We start from the raw sequence: 9186 nt of genomic DNA, 5'->3' as shown, positions 1-9186 counted from the left end.
CGGGCGTGGAGGAGGGTGGGGGCCCCCAGGATTGTTCCCTGGTCCCCACCAGGGTCCCGTTGACCCCCGTCCCCTCCCCCGTGGTGCTGGTGTCCGGCGAGCCCTGAGCGCCCTCTGCCGGCCGGTCCTCCCTGCGTCCCTCCCCCTCCCCTCCTCCACCCGCGGACGCCAGTTGCCCTGAAAGCAGAACAAGATGTGGAGAATTGTCCTGTCCAAGTGACTCAGACTAAAGAGACCTGAATAGGGGGCCCAGGGCTGGACACCAGCCTGCGCAAAGGCCCTGCGGCAAGTAACAGGGAAGTGAGACTGGGAGAGTGACGAACAGACCAGGGGATTCCCGGGTGGACAGGGCTGCGGCAGGCTTCTGGAAGCCTCATTCCCTGCCCAGAGTCTCTAGCACGGAGCCCAGGACTGCTCCACTCTGGGGCCCCATCCCTTGTTCTCCTGGAGCTGTAGGCTTACCCGAGGGCCCAGTGCGGGGGTGGGGGGGGGGTCGGGGGGTGGTAGTCTATTTGCCTAGCCACTCCCCAAACACAGACTTCTCAGGCACAGTGAAGGCACTCGCTGTTGGTTTTATTATGAACCTGATTCCGAAGGTTAGGCCTGGTCCTGCTAGTTGACCACTCAGCTGGCCCCGTGATTTCAGCACACACTGACGGCTTCAAGGGGGCCCAGACCCAGGCTTCTCTGCCTATAGCTACTGCTCTCACCTTGGGCCTTGACTAGCCCGAGGATGGGGTAACCTGTGTTCCCCATGCTTCTGGGTCAGACAGTCCATCCACAGGGCTCAAGTCTTCATCTCCTGCTGGGGAGACTGGTCCCCATATGGGAAATCTTTAGATGGGCTCATGTCCCATTGGACTATGGTGAGCCCCTCCTCTCCCGGGCCTGGTGTCAGAGCGTCTGGCTGATGTTAAGGTGGTTTCCTGGTCTCCTTCCTCAGCAGCGAGCTGGCAGCAGCCAGGGCCCCACCCTGGACGAACCTCACGAAGTTGTCTCCAGCCAGTGGGCCCAGGGCATACAGGCCCTCCTGGTTAGCACTCTCATAGGTGAAGGGATCCACATCGATGGGGTTCCTCTTGGGGCTCAGTGGCTGATCTGGGTCTATGGCCAAGTCAGCACCTGCCCTGGGGAGGTAGGAGAGGTTGGGGTGGGAGCCAATGAGGACCAGCACCATGGAGACTCCGAAGAGCTGCTGGCCCCCTTGTGGGTCCTGGAACACTGCCTGGTGGTCCTCCTTGAAGAGCAGCGGTCGGTGCTCAGGGAGGCTGCGGTAGCCCTGGTAGGGGCTGGGTGACAAGATGGATTGGTCACGCATCATCTGGTGCACCTTGTGGTACTCAGGGTACAGCATCTTGGGCAGCTGGTTGAAGACCAGGCCAGGGTCATGGACAGACCGGCGGAAGGCATGGATCACCTGGATGTTGTAGTGGCGAGCGAAAAGGACAGCGTCGGCTGCAGACAGCCCAGCACCCACGATCAGCACCGGGTCTGAGTTTGGGCTTACAGTGCCTGCCCGCAGGGCAGCCTCCAGGGCTGACAGCTCATGGTGGACAAAGGGCAGGGTCTCTCCTGGGATGCCTAGCCAGGCTGGGCTGTCAAAAGTGCCCGTGGCCAGGACCACGTTACGGGCCCACAGTGAAAAGGGCTGGCGGCTGTGGTCCTTGGCAGTCACGTAACCTTTCACTTGGAAGAGGGGGCTGGGTGCTTGGGCCTCGGGGCTGCCATGGTCAGACTTTGCTTGCTCCACAGCCGTGACTACGGCGCCAGACACAAAGTTGTGACTTAGACCCTTCTTGGTCACATAGTCCCTGTAGTAGTGGGCGATGTCGCCGGCTGTGGCTCTGCTGTTGCGGAGACCTCTGAGGAGGAAGCAGATGTGGGAGCTGGTGTCAGAGACGGGCATGGAGGCAGGCAACGTCAGTGGTGACGGCACTCCCAGCTGCAGCGAGGCTTCACTGCCTCTCCCTATCCCTTAGTTTCCCTACTTGTGAGGCAGGGTGGTGAGTGTCAGACCTTGGGGGATTCTACCAGGTTGGGTGAAAACCAAGTGCCTAGACTGGAGCTTGAGCATGGGTGTGACATGTCCAGGCTGGCAAGCAGTGATGCCGTTACCCCAGTAGGTAATAACAGTCCAAACGCTGATGACTGCCAGCACTCTGGAGGCTGAGGCAGGAGGATCACCAGTTTAAGGCCAGCCTTGCATGGCAAGACCTTGCCTCAGAAACTCAAAATATAGTAAGACCTAACATCTTAGATAACATAAAGTTCGGAATGAGGTCAAGGGTCTCTGCAGCTAGAGTCAAGAGCAGGGCTGCACTGGAGGAGGGGAAGAGGGGGTGAGAGGAGGGCAGAGGGACACTGGGCAGTGGCCTCTGAGCCTGGCCTCGAGTACGACGGGTAAAGCCCTCCTCAGTGGTACTCAGGGCTTTCGTACCGTTTTCTAGGTGAGCTCCCCCCTCCACCCCCAGCTGAGGACTGAACCCAGGGCCTTGGGCTTGCTAGGCAAGTGCTCTACCACTGAGCTAAATCCCTACCCCTCAACCCCGTGAATCCCATTCTGAAGTGTGAACTTTAAAATATCCCACTGAAGCCCTTAGCAGATCCCGGGCCGCACAGGAAAGGCCTGGGGGGATACGTGAGGGCTGCTTTATTTCTGCTGCCATTTTTATTCTGTCTTCCCTTTCCAGGGACAGTGGCTGCAGGGTCTGTGACACTGGTGGGGGGGTGGCTTGGCATAACCACAGACCTCTCTGAAGGACTACTGCATGTTTCCACATGGCTTCAGTTACCCAGTGCAGGGACATGTGGTGTCCTAAGGGTGACTCAGAGGCTAGGATGCCCCTAGGCTACCCAGGAGCTATAGGATTTATTTCTGTCTATCATTTTCCCTCCGGTTTTTGCTTTTGTTTTGTGAAACCTGAGAATTGTCCTAACCAGCAGGCATGCTTCTCCCAATGGCACACGGGAGAGAGGCTGGTGGCTGGCAGTGGATCACTGGGGTACGGTATTTGCTGAACCAGGGACATGGCCCCTTTAGGAATATTACAGAGCCATGAAAAGGGGAGGCTACAAGCACTGTCGCTTCACCATAAGAGACTTCTGGGAGGTGTTGTGCACAAGGCAGGTGAAGCATATGTTCCTGTCCCTAAGCAAGCCTGACATCCCTCCTCATCTGCAGCGACAGAGTCCACCAGAGCCAGAATTAGAGAGACCACTTGTATCTGTCTGTCGGGGAGTCTCCTCTGCCCGCCCAGCCTCTGGGGGACCCCTTACCTGCATTTCTTCCGCATCCAGTCCTTGACCTGTAGGTCTGGGAGACTCATCCACTGGCCTTGGCTCAAGGTTACCATGGACCCTTCAATGGACTGCAGAGAAAGGAGTTCTCAGGCCCAGCCCGGACAGATTAGTGCCCCTCCCCAGGGTTGGGACAGGTGGCAGGAGAGGTGACAGGGGAAGAAAAGGAGGTATAAGGGAGAATAGGGGTGGTTCCAAGATGACACTCACATGCCAGGCGCCCCCAGGGAGGTTCCGCCCCAGGACGAGGTGGGGAATAGCACGATCCTTCTGCTGCTTCCAGGAGAGCACAGAGTCCATGCTGCCTCCAATGTCTGTGTCGGGACGCAGGAGAGTATCAAAGAGCAGGGCCACAGGGCTCTGGCTTCGGCCTTCAAGGCCTTCAGAAAGGTACTCCAGATCCTGAAGATGGGACACAGGTCAGTGGGACCCCCAGAGGAGAGCAGAGCCCCACTGTGAAGTTGAGAGACCTCTATACTGGGTATTTTGGGGGACTGTCACTGTGGTCCCTCTGGGAGCCCAAGAGCCCCAGTGAGTGTTCTTAGAGGGAGTCCCTTATTGAGAACCGTGGGTCTAATGCATAGACAGACAGCTGACATGGTATCAGTGGTCTCGGGAGAGAGTCGGCTGCTCTTTTCCTGTTTAATGGTTGATTTGGTGGGCGCCTCTGTTCTGTGCTTGGCCTTCCTGAGAACCCTGGCTTTTTCCCTAGAATACCCTTCCCACACTCACCTGGTCCAGGATGGAGACCCCTGGAGCCTCAGCCAGCTTTCTCTGCAGCAGGGGATTCGGGTGGATGGCACCTGGCTTCACGTAGGGGATGTGGCCAGAGAGCAGGTAGGACAGGCAGATACCCGAGGGACCATTGCCTGCAGAGACGAGGGAGCGGGGGTCAGGGGGGACTCAGCCTGGCTGGCTATTCCTTCGTTCCATGAAACATTCACCAAGCCCTTACTCTGTGTCAGACGCCATGTGTAATGTTGATTAAGAAACTGAACAGTGGCCGAAGGCTGCCTGTACTCTGCCGCAGTGTTATCAGTGAGGAAACGGGCACAGAAGTTAAGTGGCCTATGTTCACACAAGGCTAATTAAGGTTTCACACTCAGAGAGACAGTTCAAGGCCAGCCTGGGCAACACAGGGAGCCCCAAAGTAAAATTAAAAGGAGGATGGGGGTGTGGCTCAGAGGCTGGGGTGTCAGTCTAAGCCAGGAGGGCTGTGAATGAGGCTGAGACTTGGAGGTAGGTGACAGTCCATCAGTGGAACGATCTGCCGCAAGCCCTGTGTGTGGGGTGTTGGCTATTGTGAGTCCTCCTAACTGGCCCAGAGCTTCCTCCGCCAGTCTTATCTCTCCCCTGGTCTTAGTGCCGTCTGTCTGCTTTTCACTTTTAGAATGTCCATTCCTGTGGGTCCCCCTGATGCTAACATTCTCTTTCTCAGTTTTGCAGAACTGAGACCAGGAACCACAGGCCCCATCTTTGTGTTCCCCACGTGGGCATCCAGCACAGTCGTGGACCCGGGGTAATGGTACAATGTTTTACACACACAGTGCTGGCCCACAGTAAACACACCAGCTTCATCTGCAGACAGTCACCTCGAGGCCAGCCTCTGCCTTGCTGGCCTCAGACCCCGGGGTCCCCAGAGCATCATGTGACACTTACCGATGATGATTACTGGCAGGGGCTCCGAGCTGCTGGCCCTGAGGGAGTCACGCTTCCAGGAACTCATAGCTGGGGCTGGAGTTTAGCTTGAAGCTGGCAGCTGACCTGGGGAGCAGAGCAAAGAGAAGCCTGCGTGGTCAGGCTGGGGGACTATACAGTCCCATTTGTAGCTCCATTCTGGCGCTCAGCGCAGAGTGCAGGACCCCAGGCGGCAGCCACAATGTGCCTCATCTCTTCTTCCTCTCCTCCCACATCCTCATCCGCCTTCCTCTCTGCATCCAAACATCCAGCCACATGGGTACCTGCCCTCCTTCCTAGCCTCCTTGGGACCAGGGCCACGATCTCTACTGAGCCTTCTGCCATCCCTCTCCCCACTTCATCTCAGGGAGGGGACCCTTGCCCGGTTAAGTGTGTGTGGGGGAAACAAGACAAGATGAATTCTTTGCTAGCTGCAATGCCCCTACCCCACTGGCCTACAACAGTAGCTTCCTTACTGCTGACGCTGGCTCCAGACCTGAGCCTCGGGAGACTGTGCAAGCAGAATATTCTGGAACACCTGCTTGGGTGGATTTACTGCTGGGAAGGCCCTGCCTGACTTCCTGCTCAGGGTGGGACTGGACTTTGGACTTGGGGAGACTCTTGACAACTGAATTTGGGAAAATGCCAGCAAGCCTGGGGTTCTGGAGTTCATGCGCCCTCTGCTGGCCACAATGCCTAATTGCTCAAAGCGCCGGAGCAGCCTTCCCAGGCTGGCAGCAGGAGCCGGGCAGCCTCCCCCAGGAGTCAGCCCTGTGTTCTTAACCAGGGGACCACAAACAATGTTAGACCGCGATGGAGGAGCAGGGGTGACACGCTCTTCCAGTGACCTGTCCCTCCCACGCTGACCTTGGGCGGAAGCTGCTGGCTAACTGATTAAACTAGGCTGACTGATGATGATTAAGACTCTGGGCCATAGTGCGGGTCCCTAAGAGCGGCAGATTCACCTAGGGGCAGTACACAGGTCTGGAGTCACATCCAGGACACAAAGACCAGCATCTGCCACCAGGCAGGTCCAACCAGTCAGTCGGGACAACTGACCTCACAGTACCTCGTGTTGGCATTCAGCGCTTCTCAGCAGGTGACTGTGAGGAGCAGCCCACTAGTGGGGCATGCCCCTGCACCTCACTGTGGGCTCATGGGTGAGCGAACCATCTTTCTGGCCTCAGCTGTGCTCAGGCTTGGGACAGCTTCCCTGACTTGTAAAGATGGGCCCTATGTCCCCAGCACCCACTGCGCCCTCCTCCTCCCTGAGAGAGTGCAGGTGACTTCCTCCTGATACTGGAGACCACAAGGCCTACCCCATACAGGGCCTAAGAGAATACTGGCGGAACATGACCGACGGCATAAAACCGCAGCAACCAATGCCAGGGTATTGCCAGACTTCTGTAGAGCTGTTGGCACTTGAGGTCCAAACCCTCTACACACACGAGTTTATGCTTTTATCTGGGTGTTAAAAGTGCTCTTTCTGTCACTCTCAATTTACGGATAGAGAGACCAAGCCTAGAGAGCTTGCTGCCAGGGGCCTGTCCCCCCTCCTGTCAGCTGGACTGGACTTGACCTGGGTCACCCCACTCTAGAGCCCTGTCTGTGCTCCTGCAGGTGGAGGGGGCTGGAGGTTCCTGCAGTGTGTGGTTGTCCCCTTTGCTCTGCTGCAGATTTTGGCCCCAGTGGCCTGCCGTAGGGTCAGTTTCTCACTGACTGGAAGGTGCAGCTGTGCTCAGAGTTTTGGGGACTCAGGCTGCAGCTCCTGGAGGGCAGTCCCCTCCCTGGGGCACATCAAAGGGCCTGGGGTTCCCCCTCCTGTCTTCAGTCTCCCCAGGAGCAGCAGCAACAACAGAGGGTAACATCCTGGCAGGGCGTTTCCTATGCATCCTCTCCTCTAGTCCTCATGACAACCCACTTCTCAGATGCGGAGACTGAGGTTCCAGGGGGAAAGCCATGTTCCCAAAGTTTCAGAGCAGGCTGATAACAGAACTAAATTTGAATCCCTGTGGGCAGAACCCTACCAGACATCCATCCCAACACCCCTGAAAAGAGCATGCCAACTATCCCCAGAGACCCAAGGTGCCCATTCTTTTCTTAGCTGCAATACCCCAGCACACAGCTCCTCATAGGTGCCAGCAGGAGGCCTTTCCACATAGGCCAGATCTAAGGGATGCCCAAGTTGCTTCACAGGAAGTAGGACGGGCTAATACACTTGGACTTTGCCCTCCAAGACCAGGCCCCTTTCCCCGCACAGTTGGCAGATGCTTCACCTGGAGCAACTGGATGCCATACCCATGAGGTCACCAGAAGGCCTGGACCCCGAGGTCACATCCTCCAATCTGCTCACCCTTACAACCACCCACAAACACCAGCTACAGATCTGTAAAGCAAAATAGCTTCTCCCTGCTTCAGCTCCACCCACAGGCTTTAGTTTGTACAGCTGGAAAAGCCGCCCGGTTTTGATGGCCTTGAACTCTTGATCCTCCTACCTGCACCCCCACGTGCTCAGATTACAGGAGTGAGCCTCCCTCCCCCCAATTTAGAATAACCCGCTTTTAATGTGATGGAGTCTTTCTGAGTCCCTCTGGCTGGGCAATGCCGACAGAAGAGTTAACACTATAAATTGCCGGTTTGAGGGGCCAGGGAGATGATGGCTCAGCGGGTACAGTGCTTGCCACACACCAGGAAGACCTGAGTTCTGATTCCTCATACTCCTGTAAACAGCAGGTGTCTATAATCTCAGATCTGGAGGGAGGCGCCCCGGGGATCACTGGCCAGCCGGCCTAATCAATGGGCTCCAGGTTCAGTCCCGAAGAGCCAGGGAAAAGGCTCAACAGGTAACTTGCTGCATTTTGTGGTGATCTGATTTGATCCCTAGGACTCACATAAAGATGGAAAGAGAAAACTGACTCCTGACCTCTGAGGGTTGTTGTCTGACCTCTACACATGCTTTCTCTCTCTCGTTAAAAAAAAAAAAAAAAGAATAAAAAAATAAGGTAGTCTCCCATCTAAGTTCTAACCAGGGCCAGCCTGGTCTACACTGCAAGTTCCAGGACAGCCAGGGCTACACAGAGAAACCCTGTCTTGAAATAAACCAAGATAAACAAACAAACAAACAATAAAAGGAAAAAAAGGTGGACAGTGATTGAGGAAGTCGAAGGGCATCGCCCTCTGACCCCCACAGGTATGAGTTCATGCACTCATGCACATAAAAAGGAAAAGCAGAATTTCCCAGAAGTGGCATAACTATCCTGGTTGTCACACCGCAGATATTTCTGAGGTTATGAAATTGTCACACTGGGGAGGGTTGGGGTCATGTACCATTGGCCTCTAAGACACCCAAGTTCTGGGGTTTCTTAGCCTCCACAGAGAAAGAAACAGAGGTGGGGTGGAGGAAGTTGTCTTGTCTGGGTCTCGCAGTCTCCCCTCCATTCCCAAACAAAGCAACAAGTAACAGTGACAGTTGCTCGGGACACGAAGGCCTGGGGCGTGAGGAAGTGTGCAGTCAGCCAAGGATTACCTGGCCTTAGTCACAAGGAACACTTATTCCAAGTGCCCGCCCCACCTGAGCCCAAGGTTCCTGATGCCCCACTTCCACGGCCCACTACTTTCTCCCGGAACCTTCCATAAGCCGAGGGCCCCGGAACCCTGGGCTGTGCCCATCTGTGCCTGGTACACAGGACACAGCGCCTCATTAGGCTGTAGACACGGTGGCCATGGATGCCTCTCAGGAGCAAGGCTAATCACACTTCTTCCTGCCAGAACAGATATTCCTTGGGCTGGATGAGGCTGTTGGACTAGGGGCTGTTGGGGAGAGGGGCCGAGGCACCTGGCCATGGTCATGGCTGGGAGGAGCAGGGAGGACGCCCAGAGTCCTGCTCAGGGACCAGACTGCTTACTGCCCAGCTCTAGTCTGGCTACCCCTGCCCCACGGCTACACTCACTCACCTGATGGGCAGTAGCTGGAGGGACCTGGTGAGCCTGGGTTGGCAGGACACTCAGAGGAACTTGGTCACGGTGCCCAGCTGCGGGAACAGGATGCCCATTAGCCCTGGGGATCCCAGAGGCTGCGAGAGGCCCAAGGCTAGCAGGGGTATTTCACTACAGGGCTGAGAGGAGGCGGAGGCAGAGGCGGGGCCAGGAAAATCACTTTCATAAGCATGAGTCAGCAGGGGCCCCTGGGTGAATGAACTTGCCCCTGGCCAG

The 9186-nt window shown here is 56.4% G+C and overlaps 1 protein-coding gene across 1 annotated transcript; it reads right to left on the bottom strand.

Moving 5' to 3' along the window:
- Positions 1–552: 552 nt before the first annotated feature.
- Positions 553–9085, bottom strand: Osgin1 (oxidative stress induced growth inhibitor 1). Its single transcript, XM_048437372.2, has 6 exons — positions 8929–9085; positions 4957–5061; positions 4030–4166; positions 3508–3699; positions 3277–3368; positions 553–1862 (listed from the first exon to the last, which is right to left on the bottom strand). Exons 2-6 carry the CDS (start codon positions 5021–5023, stop codon positions 914–916), a joined length of 1437 nt encoding a protein of 478 aa, XP_048293329.1. The 5' UTR covers positions 5024–5061; positions 8929–9085; the 3' UTR covers positions 553–913.
- Between the last annotated feature and the right edge of the window lie 101 nt (positions 9086–9186).

This window comes from Myodes glareolus, chromosome 22, assembly GCF_982192425.1.
Source record: "Myodes glareolus chromosome 22, mMyoGla1.1, whole genome shotgun sequence".
Lineage (NCBI taxonomy): Eukaryota > Metazoa > Chordata > Mammalia > Rodentia > Cricetidae > Myodes > Myodes glareolus.
The sequence above is the reverse complement of the archived record's forward strand: the minus strand, read 5'-3'. Positions and strand labels throughout refer to the sequence as shown.

Bases quoted from the DNA above. Each gene is read 5' to 3' on its own strand.
- Osgin1 (XM_048437372.2), bottom strand. From the start codon at position 5,023: ATGAGTTCCTGGAAGCGTGACTCCCTCAGGGCCAGCAGCTCGGAGCCC. The intron at 4,167-4,956 runs GTAAGTGTCACA...TCGTCTCTGCAG, and splicing joins CCTGCCAGTAATCATCATCG to GCAATGGTCCCTCGGGTATC. The intron at 3,369-3,507 runs GTGAGTGTCATC...CTTTCTCTGCAG, and splicing joins TCCCTGGGGGCGCCTGGCAT to TCCATTGAAGGGTCCATGGT.